Raw genomic sequence first — 22379 nt, forward strand, 5'->3', positions numbered from 1 at the left:
ATAAATTAACTAGAAGGAAGAGATGATCGGTTCACAAGAACAGCTTTAACTGATGCTCTACAGCGATCTGTCACGGCACATTAAAGAGCAACAAAACGGTATTTATTGTTTAAAATTCTTTTAAAAAATTACCAAATTTGAAAGCTGAGACTTTGTTTAATATGTTTGATATCAAACTTAAACCGAAAAGTAGCCTGCTCTGTCCTGTCTGCCAGCGTGTTGTCAGTTTCCTCTCTGCTCCGTGATGTATTTTTCACTGCGTGAGAACTCCTTCGCGTCGCTGCGCTGTCGCCATCATGTACATCCCTCCCCAAACGTTTCTGATTGGTGCCGCGATTTCGGCAGCACAGAAATGAGTTTGAATGGGCTCTTCTCCAGACTATCCTGGAGAGAGAATTAAAATTCGCCGGAAGTAGTCTGGGTTAGGGCTGGGCGATTTAAATCGCGATATTGTTATGCGCATCTCATCAGTAAAGCCGGTTCCTTGATTAGTAGTAAATCACCTTCACCTGCTTTCAGATGGAGCGGCATTTACTACAAAAAGCCGTAGTTAACTGACAAGCTGAGCCAAATCACATCAATATCGCGGACGTATCGCCAGCGATATTTAATGCGATATGGCTCAGCTTGTCAGTTAACTACGGCTCTTTGTACACAGCAAAACCTCCAGTAAATTAGCGGTGTTAAATTAACACTCCTGGGAGTGTATGAGTCCACACTCAAGAGTGTTTAAGTTAATGAGATAACTAAGTGATTAAGTTAGTGATGATTGAACATTATTGAAGACACCTGATGTTAACAAGTAGAATCACTGAAGGAGAAAATCGCAAATTGTAAGTTACCATTAAGGTGATGGGTGTTTGCTTTAGTTGGGCTCTAGACCATTATATGTGTACTTTAGATTTTGTTTGGTGGTTGTATCTGAGTTAAAACTGCCAATTGAACAAAGAATAAAATGTGATCTGATGGTGTTGGTTATAATATGACAATCATCATTTGAACTTGATCACTGAGCTCTTTAAAATTCGTCTTTCTGACTTCGATTTATGTTACTGGTTACAGCATAACTGTGAATCTGCATAAATATCCAGAATTTTTTTATGTAATTTAAAGGATTTCTTAAAAGATGTTTAAAAAAGAAAATCATTCTTTCAGGCACACACAGACATCAAGATTCAGTCTATGCATCTCAACAATGGTGAGGAGCAGAATATTCAATGAGGAAAAGTAAATTACATAGACAATTCAGATCATAATTTATTCATACCGCAATGCATGATGGGAGCCATTAATGAGTTGTGATTGGTGGCAGCCACTGCAACATGCTTTATTATTGTCACCATTGTTGAGATTCACAGGCTGATTATTGATGTCTGTGTTTTAAATTAAATTATCTGAATGTTTTTTTGATCAGAACAATGTTTATTAAATTTGAATTATAAGTAAAGTACTGATAATCATAGGCTGAAGAATCACAAAACTGCTGCTAACAAGTTAAGCCAAACTATCTCAATATGTTTCCTTTTTCAGATCACAGCATGATTATGTCAAAAAGTAGTCAACACTATAAGATAACATTTTACTTTGTTCATGTAACTGTTATAAATCAATAACAGCAGACGAACAACAGTAAATATTAAAGTAAACATATAATGGTCTAGAGCCCAACTAAAGCAAACACCCATCACCTTAATGGTAACTTACAATTTGTGATTTGCTCCTTCAGTGATTCTGCTTGTTATCATCAGGTGTCTTCAATAATGCTCAATCATCACTAAATTAATCACTTAATTATCTCCTCAGCCCTAAATGCCGCTTCATCTGAAAGCAGGTGATGGCGATTTACTACTAATCAAGGAACCGGCTTTACTGACGAGATGCGCATAACAATATCGCGATTTAAATCGCCCAGCCCTAGTCTGGGTTTTCCCAGGCTAAGGCTATTATAGACAGTGGACTGAACGCTACTACAGTTAGCCAATAGCCATCTCATTCCAATATCTTTTTGTGTGAAGTAAACAAATCCCTCACACTCAATTTGTCATATAACTCACCTGTTTGTACTTAATAAACCAATAAAAACATTTGGCGCAAGGTCACTGCATCCGGGTTCGCGCTCACAAGGTTTGCGAAAAGTAAAGGCTACAGGCTAAAACACACGAGGTTAGAGCCAGGGCAGACGACAGGATGAAGCGTGCAAAGAAAAGAAGTGTGTGGGACCATTTCACCAAAAAGAATGACACAGATGTAAGTTGCAACTTGTGTGATACAGTGCTTAAATACAGTAGTAGCACATCATCTATGATGTAAGGTGATGATGATCGTCATCTTTATTTATTATTGTTAGCACTAACGATATCTCAAACTAAAGCGGCGTCACTTCGGAGCTGTCATTTTATTACAACCGCGGCAATGTTTCAAATGAGCTTCTAACGTTAGACAAACGGCTTTATTCTCAACGCGATCACCTTGTACCTGTTACCCCAACCATTTCGAAACTAAAAAGCCATTTGTCCTCTGATTACATACAAGCTCCTCGGCGCTGTGTTTGCTGGACTCATGTTTCGCGGTGTAGGGGATTTAAAAAAAGTGACGTGTGTGAACGGGAGGCAGAGCGGCAGAGAGATGCGACAGAGTTGCGAAATTGCAGGCGCGGCTCGAAATGGCTGTTATTATTTTAAACTAATCGGTTAACCGGTTTCAACCGGCTAATGAGGCTCGGTGGTCGGTCAATCATTTTTTTCGATTTTGCCATCCCTAATTCTGAATTATATTGAGAACGTTGTACATAGAAAACATGCCCTAATGTACCTGAGTGTAAAAATAGCCGCATTCATCCTGAAGCTGCTAGCGATTTGCATAGATTAATATAAAGATTAATATAAAACGTTACACTCACTTCAGTTCTTCTGGAGGTTCAGCAGGAACACGAATAGTTGGTACATATCCTTTTTTCAGGAGCAGCTTCTTAGCAAATAACCAGCTTTATACTGATCCTCGTTTGTAAAGCAGTCTGGTGAAATGATTCGCACAAACATGAAAGCATTGACGTTTATCGTGGGGAATATTCCTTTCGAAAACAAACTCAGCCACTGCGTCTTCAGCTGTACGGATTTAGGAACATCAATATGATGCTGTGTTCCTTATTGCACCCAAGAACACCACAATCTCTTAGACCGACGCCATTCTACTCAGTGCTCCAGCTATCAACAATGAACGCGCGTCGGCGCGTGCTATGATTGACAGCTCGCTCACGAGGGCGCAAGGGTTAAACGGTGGCTACTGCAGTTGAATTTTCCTATTGGATTTTTGTGGTGGCAAGTGACGTAAGCGGTGGCAGGTGACGTAAGCAGGTTCCAGCTCACCACGCCCCTGGTACGAGCTCACCACGCCCCTGGATGAGCTAGCGTAGAATTATCTGTAGGCTATTTAGTACAGTGGGCAGGTACGTAGGTGTAGTGTTGCTGGTTGCAACAGCACTGCTGGACTGCATAGCTTTCCAGCAGACTTGGAAATTAGGCGCCAGTGGTTGCATGCACTTGGCCTGGAAGACTGTGAGTGTGAAACCTGCATTATACGTGGGATTGCTTCTCCAATGCATGGGCTTCTCCACACAGTTCGCGCTGAAAAGCGACGCAGTGCCAAACGCTGCTCCTCCTGCATGGACTCCACCACCGCAGCGGCGTCTTATGTGAGTGATCATACATATTTTAATTACAATTTATGGTTAGGCTAAAGTAAATCCTCTGGGGTCGACAAACACGTCGGCGCATTTTGCTGGATTTTGTTCACATAGCGGCAAAATATAAATATGCCTATAGAGAGCGCGCGCTATTTACATCAACATCATAAAACTCATTAGATGCATGTACTTTATGTCGTCTTTTGACCCTGTGAGCAAACTCTCCATTTTAGAGAGTATGACAGCGGGTCTCAGGTACATAAAAGGGATGGACATGGTCAGAAACAATGCTCAGGTAGGCCGTGGCATTTAAACGATGCCCAATTGGCACTAAGGGACCTGAAGTGTGCCAAGAAAACATCCCCCCACACCATTACACCACCACCACCAGCCTGCACAGTGGTAACAAGGCATGATGGATCCATTTTATCATTCTGTTAACGCCAAATTCTGACTCTACCAACTGAATGTCTCAACAGAGACTCATCAGACCAGGCAACATTTTTCCAGTCTTCAACTGTCCAATTTTGGTGAGCTCATGCAAATTGTAGCCTCTTTTTCCTATTTGTAGTGGAGATGAGAGGTACCCGGTGGGGTCTTCTGCTGTTGTAGCCCATCCGCCTCAAGGTTGTGCGTGTTGTGGCTTCACAAATGCTTTGCTGCATACCTCAGTTGTGGTTATTTCAGTCAAAGTTGCTCTTCTATCAACTTGAATCAGTCGGCCCATTCTCCTCTGACCTCTAGCATCAACAAGGCATTTTCGCCCACAGGACTGCCGCATACTGGATGTTTTTCCCTTTTCAAACCATTCTTTGTAAACCCTAGAAATGTTTGTGCGTGAAAATCCCAGTAACTGCGCAGATTGTGAAATACTCAGACCGGCCCGTCTGGCACCAACAACCATGCCACGCTCAAAATTGCTTAAATCTCCTTTCTTTCCCATTCTGACATTCAGTTTGGACTTCAGGAGATTGTCTTGACCAGGACCACACCCCTAAATGCATTGAAGCAACTGCCATGTGATTGGTTGATAAGATAATTGCATTAATGAGAAATTGAAAAGGTGTTCCTAATAATCCTCTGGGGGGAATGTATGTTTATTTCTGTTGTTTATGTATTTAACTGTTTTGTTTTTACCATTATTTATATTTGGAATAATTAAATTATTTAAATTATTTTATATATTTCTAGATACCTGTATTTTAATGAAGAAGCAGAATAATGTTAGGATTAAGTGAAGCTCCTCCCACTGTAATCACATCATCAGTGAAGCTCCTCCCACAGCAATTCCCTAATAAATGCTGTAAATTCCCATCAGCTACAAGTGAAGACGAGCATCAGCGCATCAGGAAGAGCTGACATCTGCAAAGACTGAGTTTATTAAAGAGGACAGTGAGAACATGAGTGATCCAGAACCCTGCAGAATGAAACACACTGAAGATCCTGAAGAACAAAGAGGTTGGTGTTTATTCTTCATTCATTCATGATGCTGAAGAACATTCATGTTAGAAACATTCAAGCACTTCATCACTTTTAGATAAACAGTTAAACTATGAAATGATACAGATTGTTCTGGGTTTGTTCTTCAACAAATGGTCAGTAAAGGGAGGTTTGAGACATTTTTATATTGATTATCAATATTAGATCAAGCTAAATACTATTTTATATTTATCTGGTTTCCAATTTGCAACAATGTTAGCAGAATTTTAGTCATTTTCAACATAGTTAAACAGTAATTATTTTTTAAGAATCATCAGTAAACACCAAGTTACTGATAAAGTTGTATTTGTCAAATATCATACAAGTTATTCATAGTTCTAGAGATTCTTCTTACAGTGACTTTGGTAACAGGGTTGATGAATACAGTCAATGCTACAGTTTGAGTAAAAACTGAGACAATGGATTGAGATTATTTTCTTGTATTCCCATCATGCAGTAGAAAAAGCCCAGATGATGTCACAGTTTTAAGAAATGCTCTGTTTTTTTAAAGGAGGAAAATCATGTCAGGAGTAACAGGGTTGAGTGAAACATGTTGGACACAGATAATGCTAATAAAAATGGTTAATTTAAAACTAGTTAAAGCCGCGTCCGCTCTACACTTTGAGCATGTGAAATTTCTACAGACGTGCCGTGCGACGGCCGTGAAATGACGTCACAATCTGTGGCAGCTTTTTCACAAACATGAATTTAACATACCGGTATAACAAATAATAATAATTAAAAAGATTAAAAATAAACAATCCACTCCACATGAATGCTAAACGCTTGTGTTATTTCTCACAGGGTTATTTACTTGAGCTTGTGTTTCTGGTGTCTCACTTTCACAGACTCATGAATAGAAGTCAGTGCAAGGAAAAGTCTAGTGTGAACGGCCATTAATAATTCAAAACGTTTTTAGTAAAAAAAAAAAATCTCAAAGTTGGTGTCAAAATATGGCAGTATTGTATATTTTAATGTTAATATCATGTTAGATAATAGTGTTTGATCAAATATTTGAAATGGTTCTTTCTAAGAAACATGGGATTTGTGCCTAGAATGTTTTAAAAATAATAATTGGGAGATAAATTTACCTCATTCATGGAAAGTTTAAAGAATTTCTAAAAAGGAATCAAATTATCATAATATTTTGTAACAGTTGTCTGTTTTACTATTACATCAGAGCTCACTTTCATGTCCTATCACTTTATATTTCTCTCTTTTAATTATTTTCATTGAATATTTTTTATTCTATTTATTTTATTTTAATTGAATAATAATAATTTTTTCATTCATGTCAGACCTGATGGAAGAGAGCGAGGAGAGTGAAGAACTGAGTGAAGTGGAGGAGGAACATCAAGTCAAACCTGGAGAAAAACCTTTGAGTCGCTCAAAGACTAAAAAGACATTTTTAAAGAAAAGAAAAGCCAAGAAATCTACAACCTGCACTAAGTGTGGAAAGAGTTACACAACCAAACGAAGTCTTGAGCGACACATGAGAGTTCACACTGGAGAGAAGCTGCACACATGTGATCAGTGCGGGAAGAGTTTCACAATCAAACATGATCTTGATGTTCACATGAGGATCCACACTGGAGAGAAGCCATTCACATGCAATCAGTGTGGGAATAGTTTCAGTCAATCTTCACACCTTAATGTTCACATGAGAATTCACACCGGAGAGAAGCCGTTCTCATGTGATCAGTGTGGAAAGAGTTTCAGAATCAAACATGATCTTGATGTTCACATGAGGATCCACACTGGAGAGAAGCCATTCACATGCAATCAGTGTGGGAATAGTTTCAGTCAATCTTCACACCTTAATGTTCACATGAGAATTCACACCGGAGAGAAGCCGTTCCCGTGTGATCAGTGTGGAAAGAGTTTCAGAATCAAACATGATCTTGATGTTCACATGAGAGTTCATACAGGAGAGAAGCCGTTCATATGCAATCAGTGTGGGAATAGTTTCAGTCAATCTTCACACCTTAATGTTCACATGAGAATTCACACCGGAGAGAAGCCGTTCTCATGTGATCAGTGTGGAAAGAGTTTCACAATCAAACATGAGCTTGATGTTCACATGAGAGTTCATACAGGAGAGAAGCCGTTCACATGCAATCAATGTGGGAATAGTTTCAGTCAATCTTCACACCTTAATGTTCACATGAGAATTCACACCGGAGAGAAGCCATTCTCGTGTGATCAGTGTGGAAAGAGTTTCAGTCATTCTTCATCCCTTAATGTTCACATGAGGATCCACACCGGAGAGAAGCCATTCTCATGTAATCAATGCGGCAAAACATTTCTCGATGCATCACACCTGAAGACTCACCTGGCAGTTCATACGAAGGAGAAGCCGCATTCATGTTCTGTGTGTGGAAAGAGTTTTTCACAACTGCAATATTTACAAAGACATCAAAGAATTCACACTGGTGTGAGAGAGTACATGTGCTTTGAGTGTGAGAAGACTTTCACTTTAGCGGACTCTTTAAAACGTCACCAGAGAATTCACACTGGAGAAAAACCTTACAAGTGTTCACACTGCGATAAGAGATTCATTCAGTCTGCACATCTGAAAAGACATGAGAGGATCCACAGCAGGGAGAAGCCGCACACGTGTGATCAGTGTGGAACGAGTTTCTCTATTAAAACTCACTTGAAGCGAAACATGAGGATCCATAGAGTGGAGAAACCACAACACCACAGTCTGAAATCACAGTAAGTAGTTTATTTTCATGTGCTGAGCAACAAAGTTTGTTCTCTGTAAGTTAGACACACATCACTCTATAGCCAAATCTCTCCTCTCCACCTATAGCCGGTGTGTGGTAAGCACAGGACACTTTGTTGATTGATTGATTGATATCTATTAACTTGTGTTCAACCAACAGGAATGTCTAATTTGTCAGTTCAGATCAATAGCAAAAAAACGCAAATTCATTATAATCCATTACAAAACTGGGAATTTTTTTTAAAAATATAACTCTGATTGTTAATCTAAAAGAAGAATGTCATATACACCTAGGATGACTTAAGGGTGAGTAAATCATGAGCTAATTAACATTTTTGGGTGAACCATCACTTTAATTCAGTATTAATAACATCGCAGCGAGATATAGTGAGAAAGCATTTGAATTCAGCGCAGTATTAACAACACAACACTGAATACTCTGTTATTAACCATATACTGTATATCAGATCAGCACTGACTTGGAAGTAGGGTTGGGTACTGAAACCTGGCACCAATATGGAACCGGTACCTAAGGGTGTATTCACACCTGACTTGTTTGGTTCGACTGAATTGAACTCAAATTTGTTTCCCCCCTTGGTGTGAATCTTTTGGGCAGGTGTGAATACAGCAATCACACTCGGGTGAGGACCAAACAACCGAACCGAGACCCAGCTGAAGAGGTGGTCTCGGTACGGTTCCAAACGAACTCTGGTACGGTTTGTTTACGGTGTGAACATGAACTGACCCAATTGCAAAAAGCACTCCACCTTTTTTGACAGGTAGGCTACATTAATCTGTGATCTGTAAGGACCAGCTGCCACACGGTTCGGCACACATGTGGACACATTTGTGGATTAACTACTAAATATAACCATCATAGTGTGACAAGTTTGTCATTTGGACGTATTCAAACAATTTTAAACGCAATTCGAACACCGAATTGATTCCTCTTTTGCGTTTCTTTGCCCTTGAACGGACATACCTGCAAAAAAAAATTTACCATTTACCATGTTGAAAAAACTCGTCTACCGGTCTCGGCAAGTATTTTCTCGGTTATGTCATAGGTGTACATTTTTTTCTTTTTTTTTCTTAAGTACAAACGAAATTATATTTATGCCAGCGGTGCTGTTGCGTCATGTTGACATTACTTGTCGTACAGGTGCTTATGTGTTAAATGTGAGATGGCTACAGAACCAGAAAACAAATGCTGCAGGGAGATAGACGTTTATATACTTTCTATGGAGATAGAACAGACGTTAATTTATTTACATTTGTAATTGCTGCAAAAAAAAATGATATGTGACATAAAACTGTCTGACGTTGTTTGTTGAGACATCCTATGACGACGACAATAAATAGCTTTAGAAGCATTTGTTGTTGAACTGGCTGACATCGATTAAAATGACTATTTGCTCAAAAATCATAAAATACACTTACTTCTTCTGGAGGTGACGTTGGATCGCGAACTGTAGGCAACGATCCACAATTGAGGATTAACTTTGACCCTCGTTCACTAAACAATCAGTCAGAAAATGATTCGCGCAAACATAAACGTATTTAGGAAGTTTAAGTGGCGCCTTTTCTTCATAAATAAAATCTATCCGCTGTGTTTTCAGTGGCTCTGATGTCAGTGAAGACTACTATGTCCATTCTTACATCCCACAACAGAACACCCACACTTCTTAGGAGACATTACACACCGGCTGTCGTTGAAACAATGGCGATGGTGTACAGATCACCGAGAGCGGGTTAACCACAGTGTAATCAAACCACGTCAGCTTGTGCAATTCTACGTCACATTGCACCGAATCTTAGAAAAGCTCATTCTGAGACAGTGCTTTTGATTTATTGAGATTGTAAAAAAAAAAAAAAACACTGGGTGGATTTTTATCATTCTAGGGTGGTTTTGCTCACACACTGCCAACACAAATTTATGTTCAAACACCATATACAGTGAGGATGTATGCCTGCTATTTTGCAAGTTCTCCCACTTGGAAATCATGGAGGGGTCTGAAATTGTCATCGTAGGTGCATCTCCACTGTGAGAGACATAATCTAAAAAAAAAAAATCCAGAAATCACAATATATGATTTTTTAAATATTTATTTGTATGATACAGCTGCAAATAAGTATTTGAACACCTGTCTATCAGCTAGAATTCTGACCCTCAAAGACCTGTTAGTCTGCCTTTAAAATGTCCACCTCCACTCCATTTATTATCCTAAATTAGATGCACCTGTTTGAGGTCGTTAGCTGCATAAAGACACCTGTCCACCCCATACAATCAGTAAGAATCCAACTACTAACATGGCCAAGACCAAAGAGCTGTCCAAAGACACTAGAGACAAAATTGTACACCTCCTTGTAGCAGCTTGGTGAAAAAAGGTCCACTGTTGGAGCAATTATTAGAAAATGGAAAAAGCTAAACATGACTGTCAATCTCCCTTGGACTGGTGCTCCATGCAAGATCTCACCTCGTGGGGTCTCAATGATCCTAAGAAAGGTGAGAAATCAGCCCAGAACTACACGGGAGGAGCTGGTCAATGACCTGAAAAGAGCTGGGACCACCGTTTCCAAGGTTACTGTTGGTAATACACTAAGACGTCATGGTTTGAAATCATGCATGGCACGGAAGGTTCCCCTGCTTAAACCAGCACATGTCAAGGCCCGTTTTAAGTTGCCAATGACCATTTGAATGATCCAGAGGAGTCATGGGAGAAAGTCATGTGGTCAGATGAGACCAAAATAGAACTTTTTGGTCATAATTCCACTAAACGTGTTTGGAGGAGGAAGAATGATGAGTACCATCCCAAGAACACCATCCCTACTGTGAAGCATGGGGGTGGTAGCATCATGCTTTGGGGGTGTTTTTCTGCACATGGGACAGGGCGACTGCACTGTATTAAGGAGAGGATGACCGGGGCCATGTATTGCAAGATTTTGGGGAACAACCTCCTTCCCTCAGTTAGAGCATTGAAGATGGGTCGAGGCTGGGTCTTCCAACATGACAATGACCCGAAGCACACAGCCAGGATAACCAAGGAGTGGCTCTGTAAGAAGCATATCAAGGTTCTGGCGTGGCCTAGCCAGTCTCCAGACCTAAAAGCAATAGAGAATCTTTGGAGGGAGCTCAAACTCCGTGTTTCTCAGCGACAGCCCAGAAACCTGACTGATCTAGAGAAGATCTGTGTGGAGGAGTGGGCCAGAATCCCTCCTGCAGTGTGTGCAAACCTGGTGGAAATCTACAGGAAACCTGAATGTTTATGAGTTCATTTGAAGCGCTGAATATGAAGCACTTTTCTTGCAGCAATTTCATCCATTGGTTGTTGCATTACTAGGTATTTTTTAAATTTGTTTTGTTTGTTGTGTTGTTGTGGCTTTGACAAAACCTGATAATCTTAAATTACCGTATTTTCCGGAGTATAAGTCGCATCAGTCAAAAAATGCGTCGCACTGGACTATAAGTCGCATTTATTTAGAAATTTATTTCACAAAATCCAAGACCAAGAACAGACATTTAGGCTAATCTGGAAAGGCAAGTTATTCAACTAAGTTACACAGTAGCACACAGAACAACATGCTGAGTAGGTGTCCGGTGTGTTAACGCAACACATTAACAGTTATTCAGCTACACAAAAGCATAAAGAACATATAGCCTACCTGTGAGGCTGAATAGGCTAAATTAACATAAGCCAGCGAGTCCAACAAGCAAGTTACCAGTAAACAAGTTCACCAAGGTCCAGCGATCTCATTCCACATAATTTTCTTCATCCTTGGTGTCGCTTCTGAACAACTCCGCCAACTAGAGCGCCCTCTCGCGGCTGTAGACGGTAATGTTTTCTCTTGGTTCATCTCAGTCTGAATTTATTTTCATATATAAGTCGCGCCTGATTATAAGGCAAGGCAAGGCAAGTTTATTTATATAGCACATTTCATACACAATGGTAATTCAAAGTGCTTTACATACTATTAAAAATAATCAGAAGAAATAAGAATATACAAAACAGTTTAAAATAAAGAAACAAGAAAGAACTAAAAATAATTAAAACAGTTTAGAATAAAGAACAGTTTAAAATAAAGAAACGAGAAAGAACTAAAAATAATTAAAACAGTTTAGAATAAAGACTAAAATAAGACACAGTATAAACAGTCGGACAAACAGTGACACAGTGCTCATTCATTAAATGCATAGCTAAACAGATGTGTTTTGAGTCTGGATTTGAATGTGACTAATGTAGGAGCACATCTGATCTCCTCTGGAAGCTGGTTCCAGCTGCGGCTGGCATAATAGCTAAAAGCAGACTCTCCTTGCTTAGAGTGAACTCTTGGAACTTCTAGCTGATGTGATCCTAATGATCTGAGTAATCTGTTGGGTTTGTCATAAGTCGCAGGACCAGCCAAACTATGAAAAAATGTTTGACTTATAGTCCGGCAAATACGGTACATGATCACGGTCACTATTTTTTTTAACATGTGATTAGCCTTAGTAAGAAATGAAACTTGTTTGTTTTTAGCAGAACTGCCAAAAAGCATCTGGAAGGAGAGGACGGAGAGAACGCCAGTGATCCAGAACCTGCAGAATGAAACATCATGATACTGAAGAACAAAGAGGTTGGTGTTTATTCTTGATTCCTCATTCATTCTTCATGATGAAGAACATGCTGATGCTCACCAGATTTACATTGTTTCATGACCAAACTAGTGATTTATAACACAAATCATCTTCATGATATTAAAATAAATCATAATCGTGCACAGCAGTTGTTGACCAGATTTGCTGAGATTAAAATGACTGTTGAACTCATCAGTGATCTTGACTTTGAGCTTCACTTTTCATTTCACATTTGTCTCTCATTTGAAAACTCATGATTTAATGTTTCTTTTAGACCTGATGGACGTGAACAAGAAAGGAAAAACAGAAGCCTAAAAACTCTTCACATGTAAATCAAGTCTGAGGATTCACATGAGGATCCACAGCGGAGAGAAACCTGTGTTCACAAAAAAGAGAAAATGTTGTGTTCTGTTAATCATTGTAATTCTGAGTATGATGGCTAGAGGACAGTAAAACCTCATAAGAAGAACCTAGAGAGATGATGAAGAAGTAGAAGAGTTGATAAGTTGCTGATTCACTGATGCTTCCTACATTAAAAATAGACGTTTGGAGTTAGCTTTTGTTGTCTTTCTTCTGCATATTACAACATCACATGTGCTTTGAATTTGTTTCGCACTAATCAATTGTTCCACAAGGTGGCAACTCTGGCACAGGCCATTGTTTAACAGTAGAAAACTAAACTAAAGAGAGCAAATTGAGATTTAAATGAAACAACATTAGAAAACCGGAGACTGCAACACACATTGACAAGCGCTTGTAGGGGAGTTAAGAGACACCAGCAACGTTAGATTAAAATAATACAAAGACATTTTAGAACATGTGCAAGTGTGATTCACAATTCTGATCATTTGTGTTGCCAACAAGTACAGACCATGTTGTTATCTTTTTATATTTTATCAACAACTTTTACTGTCTGCTGGTTGTATTTGCACCAGGAAAATGTAATTTTATACATTTAGTAGTGCTACTACAATTCTCTTCGAAACGGTAGGAAATTAAATTAGATTTAATAGAGGATTTGAACTGTGACAAGATGATTGAAAGGGCAGTTTACTGACAGGATGCACACGACAGATCTGTCCGTTAAAGATGACGAAGTAGTATGTCCCGATGCTTGCCTACTCTTTTGCTACACAGCAAAAAATTAACACTCCTGGGAGTGTATATGAGTCCACACTCAAAAGTGTAAAGTGTTAAAATATGAAATATAAATATAAAATATGTTAAATTAACACTCAAGAGTGTTAAAGTTAATGAGATAATTAAGTGATTAATTTAGTGATGATTGATCATTATTGAAGACACCTGATGTTAACAAGCAGAATCACTGAAGGAGAAAATCACTAATTGTAAGTTACCATTATGGTGATGGGTGTTTGCTTTAGTTGGGCTCTTGACACTTATATGTTTGTTTTAAATTTTGCTTGTCTGCTGTAATTGATTTATAACAATCAGATGAACAAAGAGACAATGTGATTTGATGGTGTTGGTTATGTTTTGACATAATCATGATGTGATCCGTAAAACAAAACTTATTGAGATGGCTTAACTTGTTAATTACAGCAGCTCTGTCCCAGCAAACACATTTACGTTGTGGCAACGTCTCTAACACGTTGCATATCTGCTATGGCAACGTCGCTGTCTACGTGCTCGCAACATTGTAACAACGTAGAATTGTAAGACGTGACAGGGCTGTAGCAACGTTGTTGCGCGACATTCAGCAACTGAGAGACGATGTTCTGACAATATGGTGTATTTTGTTAGATAATAATATACTTTTTATCGTTTATTGTTTATTTCTTTTCTCTTCAGTTGATTTCATCTAAGGCTGTGGCTGAAGTCAGTTGTAGTTCTTGTGTTTCTCTTTCCTTCAGTGATTCTGCTTGTTAACAGCAGGTGTTCATAATTAATGCTCAATCATCACTTAATTATCTCAATAACTTCAACACCGCTTTAACTCTGTAGTGTGCACACATATGAACACTGAGCAGTGTTAATTTAACATGGGCGTTTTTCTGTGTACTATTACATAAATCTTACCTGTTTCATTTACATACGACTGACAAATATAAATCACATTCAGTTTATTAATACAATTACATAAATCTTATCTGTTTCATTTATGTATGACTTAAACATATGAATCACATTCAGGAGTATTGATTGGTTTATGTTAAAACTATGTAAACCAAATGCATGGGAATTTCTTATGCAATTCAAATACATAAATCTTATTTTTAGACACAATTTTTTTGAGTGCAGTTTTATAGTCTTTTATCATCTATTCTGACTCAAATAATGTGTTTCTAACAGCAAACACTCAGAATAAAGTGAGATGATCTGCTGATGATCCTGAATGGCTTGTTGAATGAGTGTTGATAGTCTGAGGCTCATCAATATTAACAGATCTGCTGAAAACACTCTTTATTTCATGACAATAGTGTTCCTGTTTTCACCTCATTTATTATGCTGATGTCTTCAGATCTCCTGTAAATTGACACTTAAAGCTCATTTCATTGGTGTCAACAGACTGAGGGGATTTGATGATTACTGTACATTTATTTCTGAGTTTAACTGTTTTTCTTATCATTATTTGTATTTGAAAGAATTTACCTTAACTTATTCAAGTTTTCTTTATTTCTGCATATTGTAGAATATTATTAACTGGATTAAGTGAAATCTATGAGAATATTACCAAAGAAATGATGCTAGTATATCTGGCTCAGGGCAGAAGCATTAGAGAAGTAAAGCATGCGACTGGAATGGATGGAAATGCTCATATATGATGAAGCCCTTAGTCTCATTTTCACTGTTTAAAGCACAAGTATATGGTATGCATTGATTACCTTTGAGGTGTATGTTTGATACTGGACTCTGGAGTTGCTTTTGCAAAAGCATTCAGCTTTATTAGATAAATTATTTCTTGGATAGTAAAGCTTATTTTCTGGCATCTAAACCCCATGACTTTAAGATTGATTTTTAATGAAGTGACATACTCCAGAACTATTTTTGAATGAAGGAGAATAGTTATGAGAATAATTAGGGTTATGAATTGAATTAGCATCAGTTACTTTATGATAGACATTCAGATTTTTTTACAGATGTGTAATTTAGTTAAAAAACCTCATTTACTGATTTTTGGCAGATCAGCTCCTCCCACAGCAATTCATCATCAATGAAGCTCCTCCCACAGCAATTACATCATCAGTGAAGCTCCTCCCACAGCCATTCATCTTCAGTGAAGCTCCTCCCACATCAATTACAGTGAAGCTCATCAAATTCAGTGAAGCTCCTCCTACAGCAATTCCCCAATAAATGCTGTAAATTCCCATCAGCTACAAGTGAAGACGAGCATCAGCGCATCAGGAAGAGCTGAAATCTGCAAAGACTGAGTTTATTAAAGAGGACAGTGAGAACATGAGTGATCCAGAACCCTGCAGAATGAAACACACTGAAGATCCTGAAGAACAAAGAGGTTGGTGTTTATTCTTCATTCATTCATGATGCTGAAGAACATTCATGTTAGAAACATTCAAGCACTTCATCACTTTTAGATAAACAGTTAAACTGTGAAATGGGTAAAGATTTTCAACAAAAGTTTAGTAGAGAGAGGTTGGAAAAACTTTCATATAGATTGTCAACTTCAGGTCAGATTATCGCCCTTATTTACACTTATTTTTAGGGCTGGGCGATTTAAATCGCGATATTGTTATGCGCATCTCATCAGTAAAGCCGGTTCCTTGATTAGTAGTAAATCACCATAACCTGCTTTCAGATGGAGCGGCATTTACTACAAAGAGCCGTAGTTAACTGACAAGCTGAGCCAAATCACATCAATATCGCGGACGTATCGCCAGCGATATTTAATGCGATATGGCTCAGCTTGTCAGTTAACTACGGCTCTTTGTACACAGCAAAACCTCCAGTAAATTAGCGGTGTTAAATTAACACTCCTGGGAGTGTATGAGTCCACACTCAAGAGTGTTTAAGTTAATGAGATAACTAAGTGATTAATTTAGTGATGATTGAACATTATTGAAGACACCTGATGTTAACAAGTAGAATCGCTGAAGGAGAAAATCGCAAATTGTAAGTTACCATTATTGTGATGGGTAGTTGCTTTAGTTGGGCTCTGACCCTTTTATATGTAGGCTACTTTAGATTTTGTTTGGCGGTTGTATCTGAGTTAAAACTGCCAGTTGAACAAAGAATAAAAAGTGATCTGATGGTGATGGTTATATTATGACAATCATCATTTGAACTTGATCACTGAACACATTAAAATCCTAAAAATCTAAATCTTAAAATCACATAAAAATCTTTCTGACTTCGATTTATGTTGTTGGTTATTGCATAACTGTGAATCTGAATAAATGGCTAGAATTTTTGATATAATATAAAGGATTTCTTAAAAGTTCATTTTAAAAAAATCATTAATTTAGGTACACACAGATGTCAAGATTCAGTCTATGCATCTCAACAATGGTGAGGAGCAGAATATTCAATGAGGAAAAGTAAATTACATAGACAATTCAGATCATAATTTATTCATACCGCAATGCATGATGGGAGCCATTAATGAGTTGTGATTGGTGGCAGCCACTGCAACATGCTTTATTATTGTCACCATTGTTGAGATTCACAGGCTGATTATTGATATCTGTGTTTTAAATTAATATGTCTGAATGTCTTTTTGATCAAAACAATGTTTATTAAATATTTTGAATTATAAGTAAAGTACTGATAATCATAGGCTGAAGAATCACTAAACTGCAGCTAACAAGTTAAACCAAACTATCTTAATATGTTTCATTTTTCAGATCACAGCATGATTATGTCAAAACATAACCAACACTATAAGATAACATTTTACTTTGTTCAGTTAATTGTTATAAAACATTAACAGCAGACGAACAACAGTAAATATTAAAGTAAACATATAATGGTCTAGAGCCCAACTAAAGCAACCACCCATCACCACAATGGTAACTTACAATTTGTGATTGTCTTCTTCAGTGATTCTGCTTGTTAACATCAGGTGTCTTCAATAATGCTCAATCATCACTAAATTAATCACTTAATTATCTCCTCAGCCCTAAATGCCGCTTCATCTGAAAGCAGGTGATGGCGATACTACTAATCAAGGAACCGGCTTTACTGACGAGATGCGCATAACAATATCGCGATTTAAATCGCCCAGCCCTACTTATTTTATATCTGTGTCTGGTTTACATACAGTTGTAACAGTTCTGAAAGGCTGTTCCATTTCTTGTGCTGTAATGCTACTCCCCGCCTCAAGGGGGATCTAGGGAGGTTTCTACGGGAAGGGCTATCCTTTTAAGAGAGACAAGTAAGAGTGTTTAGAGAGGTACTGGCATGGCTCAGTGTTTGCTTAGTGTTTGCTCAACTGAGCCGGATGCAAGAAACCCTATTATGAGGAACTTCATTGGTTCTAGAACTTCTACAGCTCAATGTGAGTATATTTTGTAATTCTATGTTTATTATGTGTCAGTTGCATATTTTGATTTGTGTGAGCCTATTTGTTCAGAGGGTTCATCAACACATGTGGTATCATGCATACCACACATGCATTGATAAAGTAACTCCAATAAAGTAAAAGCCTAGTTAGCATTTACTTGTTTACATAGGATAATAAATTATGCATTTTATTTTATTTATGCACCTATTGCTAAAAACACTATATAAATAAAAGTGACTTGACTTAACTAACGTATCAGTTTAAAGTATTTTTTTATCAAAGTGCTATGGTAGGTCAAACTACCTTTGCTTTACATTTTCTTGTATTGAAAATTTTAATTTCCTGTCATCTCTTGTAATATCTGAAAGCCATGTTTTGGCTAATATGTGTCATTATTAGCAGAACACATTTTTGTGGAAATTTATGTTGGTGCAGGATGATGTTTTCCCCTCTTGTTATGATTTTTTTTTAGTTTATGTGGCTGTTTCACATCATGCTTGACATTCTCCATTGTGTTTTAAAGCGGTAAATTCTCAGTAGAATTCAAATAGAACATTTTATCATCTGCGTCGTGATAGGAACGGCTCACGCAAGTTATCCCATTTCTCCATCACCCCCACAAACTACGCCCCTGGAGGAGGTGTTGTGTGCGCTGTGTAAACAAATATGATGGTTATTTTAGTAATATATATATATATATATTGCATTACATAATGCATTACATTGACAAGTAACTTTCCCCAACACTGGGCATTTGTTACTGGGAGATCAACATTAGTGGCCGGTAGGAAACTCTAAGTGACAATGACATATGCTTGAATAAGTGAAATAAAAAGATTTAAACAGAATAATCAAATGTTTACCTAAATTATTGGCGTTTCAACCTAAATTCGAGGATGTGGAAAATTGGTCAGATAAATTGGAATTAAATTACTTTGTGCACCGAAAAGACAGCATGCAGGAAACCTTCTACCACACCATTGGATTCAGACGTTGGGACAATTTGTTTGACCTTGCATTTAAAAAATGTGTCTCCTTACTGCTATTACATCGGGCTAATTTTTACATCATTTATTTTCATATTTATATCTTATTAGACATGGACTTGCCGCCACCTAGTGGTGGTAAAATTGTCATATTTATTTATCCATGACAGTACCCTGGTAATCCAGAGTTCTCGAGAGAGCACAAGTTGAATTCAGCGAGTTACTCTGGTGTCGGATAATGTTGCTCATTAAATATGCCCCTTGATCTGAGCTGCACCAATCACATCAGGTTATCTGATATAGGCGGGCCAGAGGTGAGCTAAACAGATCACGACAGCGATGTGACATCCAAGTCATTAGTAAACATTGCAAGATGGCTATGGATGAACACCAGTTGTTTGAAACGGCTTTGGCCGCTACAATGAACGAGTTAGACTTGGCTTTTTATATAAAACAGGAACAGAAGACGGCGCTCGAATCGTTCCTTTGCAAGAAGGAAGTTTTTTGCTGTTTTGCCGCCGGATACGGCAAGAGTCTAATCTCCCAGTTAGCTCCGCTGGTAGCTAAGCGTAATGGGTTTATTGCTGTGATTGGTCTTAGTGTTTTTCAATTGTGTGCAGTGAGAATTTCAAATGCATTCTTGGTGCCGCCCCTCGAGCTGGCCGACTTTCATTAGTTGACGCCAGACCATTAATCTTTCAGATTTAGGTCTGGATTTCCAGGCTACCATGACAGGCCTGTACCGAACAAAACAGAATCAGCAAAATAATTGTAATTATTGTTTTCGGAAAATTCCAAACAAATATCGAGAGAGAATTGTATTTCAATATTGCACACCCCTTGGCACTATAAATGTATAAATGTTAATATCACATTAAATAATTGTGTAATTAATCAAATATATTTAATATTTCTCACTTCAGAAACGTGATTTGTGCCTTAAATGTTTTGAAAATAATAATTGAAATATCAATGTACCTAATTCATGCAATTAATTTATGAAAACAACACCAGAATTATCATATTTTATAGCAGTCGTCTACTAGTACTTTCTGCTATTACTAAATTAAACTTTTTCTTTTGTGTCAGACCCGATGGAAGTGAAGGAGGAGAGTGAAGAACTGATGGAAGTGAAGGAGGAGAGTGAAGAGCTGAGCGAAGTGAAGGAGGAGAGTGAAGAACTGAGTGAAGTGAAGGAGGAGAGTGAAGAACTGATGGAAGTGAAGGAGGAGAGTGAAGAACTGAGTGAAGTGAAGGAGGAACATCATGTCAAACCTGGAGAAAAACCTTTGAGTCGCTCAAAGAATAAAAAGACATTTTTAAAGAAAAGAAGAGCCAAGAAATCTTTCACCTGCACTCAGTGTGGAAAGAGTTTCTTAAAAGCACGTGATATTGACCGTCACATGAGAGTTCACACTGGAGAGAAGCCGTTCTCATGTGATCAGTGTGGGAAGAGCTACTCACGGAAAGATAGTCTAGAGATTCACATGAGGATCCACACTGGAGAGAAGGCGCTCCCCTGCGCTCAGTGTGGGAAGAGTTTCTCAAACACACGTGATCTTGATCGTCACATGAGAGTTCACACTGGAGAGAAGCCGTTCACATGTGATCAGTGTGGGAAGAGTTTCACACTATCATCAAACCTTAAGAAACACATGAGAATCCACACTGGAGAAAAGCCATATGTGTGTGTTCAGTGTGGAAACAGTTTCACATTAAAACAAAATCTTGATGTTCACATGAGGATCCACACCGGAGAGAAGCCGTTCTCATGTGATCACTGTGGAAAAACATTTGTTACTGCATCACACATGAAGAGACACCTGACAGTTCATACGAAGGAGAAGCCACATTCATGTTCTGTGTGTGGAAAGAGTTTTTCTCTGCTGGAAAATTTACGTAAACATGAGAAAATGCATACTGGTGTGAGAGAGTACAAGTGCTTTGAGTGTGGGAAAACTTTTAATACAGCTGAACCATTAAAACGGCACCAGAGAATTTACACTGGAGAAAAACCTTAGAAGTGTTCACACTGTGACAAGAGATTCAATATGTCATCAAATCTGAAAACACATGAGAGGATCCACACTGGAGAGAAGCCGTTCACATGTGATCAGTGTGGGAAGAGATTCACACAAAAAAAAACAAATCTGAACGAACACATGATGATCCACACTGGAGAGAAACCACACAAATGTGATCAATGTAGGAAGAGTTTTACACGATCATCATCCCTTAGAGTCACATGAAAATCCACACCTGAGAAAAGCCATGTGTGTGTTCAGCAGGGTTGAGGAGTAACGGAATACACGTAACGGCGTTATGTAATCAGGATACAAAAATACAGTAACTGTAATCCGTTACGGTTACGTCAAAAAACGTTGTAATCAGATTATAGTTACATTTTGAAAAAAGGGGGAATACTTTCAGGATTACAATGGTTTAATTTAAAACTAAATAAATCAGTATTTTGGCATAATAGCACTATATTAAAGGGTAACTAAACACTAAACCAACTCTGTAGTTAATGATGTGTAAGAATGGGGCTTTATTAATGTTGTTCATTGATTCAAGTAATTTTTTTTTACGGGCAGAGCAAACTAACAACTTCGAATTAAACTGTAGCGGTATCCGATTATAGATAAAGTTTGATAGATAGCTTTAGTCAACATGTAGGCCTATTTTAAAATAAACTATGTAGATTGTGTTGATAGATCTGCCATTTTCCCTATGATCCTCCTCCTGCTTGTTTCTTCACCTGCAGAACTTCTGACGATTCGGCTGCGCAGTTCCGCCTGGCACTGAGCATGATTCATATGAGCATATGCGAATTTTTGGAGGCGTACATATTAATGATCCCGACGTTGCGTCACAGTCGGTGTTATGTGGAGATTCGCCTATTTTTCAGGGGTGTTTTTCAAAAACGAGTTTTAAATAAGAAAGATAAAACTATGGTGTTTGAGACTGTATGTCATCTCCATGTACTGAACTCTTATTATTTAACTATGCCAAGATAAATTCAATTTCACATTCTAGGGCACCTTTAAGTGATATATTGGTACTTTTACTGCGCTATTTTCCTTGTACCTGCCGTCACTACATTATATATTTATTTTTATAATAAGTCATGTGACTCCATGCGTGATTCCCGTCAAATCAAATCTCGCGCGCGGAAAGCATCAGACCAGCATCAAACAGACACCTGGCGCCAGTTTATTTTAATCATGGAGGATGAGGAGGGAGGAAGTGTGGTGGTGGATGCGTCAACATGTAACAGCTCAAATTTAAAAACTTCAGCATCCTTGGCCATACCTGAAAGAGCTTTTTGAAGTGAAGTCGAAGAAGGGCAATTGTGTGATTATGTCATGTCAACTTTGCTTGCCTAAGCCAGTTGAAATCTCTGCATTCAAGAA

General features: G+C 38.1%; 2 protein-coding genes across 2 annotated transcripts; both read left to right on the top strand.

Moving 5' to 3' along the window:
• Window positions 1-6452: 6452 nt before the first annotated feature.
• On the top strand, window positions 6453-13055 carry LOC308687083 (uncharacterized protein; the record flags this gene model as incomplete). The annotated part of the gene is made up of 3 exons (XM_081359339.1): window positions 6453-7879; window positions 12404-12500; window positions 12776-13055. The coding sequence occupies 2 exons, from the start codon at window positions 6453-6455 to the stop codon at window positions 12471-12473; spliced, it is 1497 nt and encodes a 498-aa protein (XP_081215465.1). The 3' UTR covers window positions 12474-12500; window positions 12776-13055.
• Window positions 13056-15846: 2791 nt separating this feature from the next.
• LOC308692206 (uncharacterized protein) lies at window positions 15847-21469 on the top strand. Its single transcript, XM_081368012.1, has 2 exons — window positions 15847-15976; window positions 20056-21469. Exons 1-2 carry the CDS (start codon window positions 15919-15921, stop codon window positions 20985-20987), a joined length of 990 nt encoding a protein of 329 aa, XP_081224138.1. The 5' UTR covers window positions 15847-15918; the 3' UTR covers window positions 20988-21469.
• Window positions 21470-22379: the final 910 nt, after the last annotated feature.

This window comes from Scardinius erythrophthalmus (genome assembly GCF_964197995.2).
Source record: "Scardinius erythrophthalmus genome assembly, chromosome: 1".
NCBI lineage: Eukaryota > Metazoa > Chordata > Actinopteri > Cypriniformes > Leuciscidae > Scardinius > Scardinius erythrophthalmus.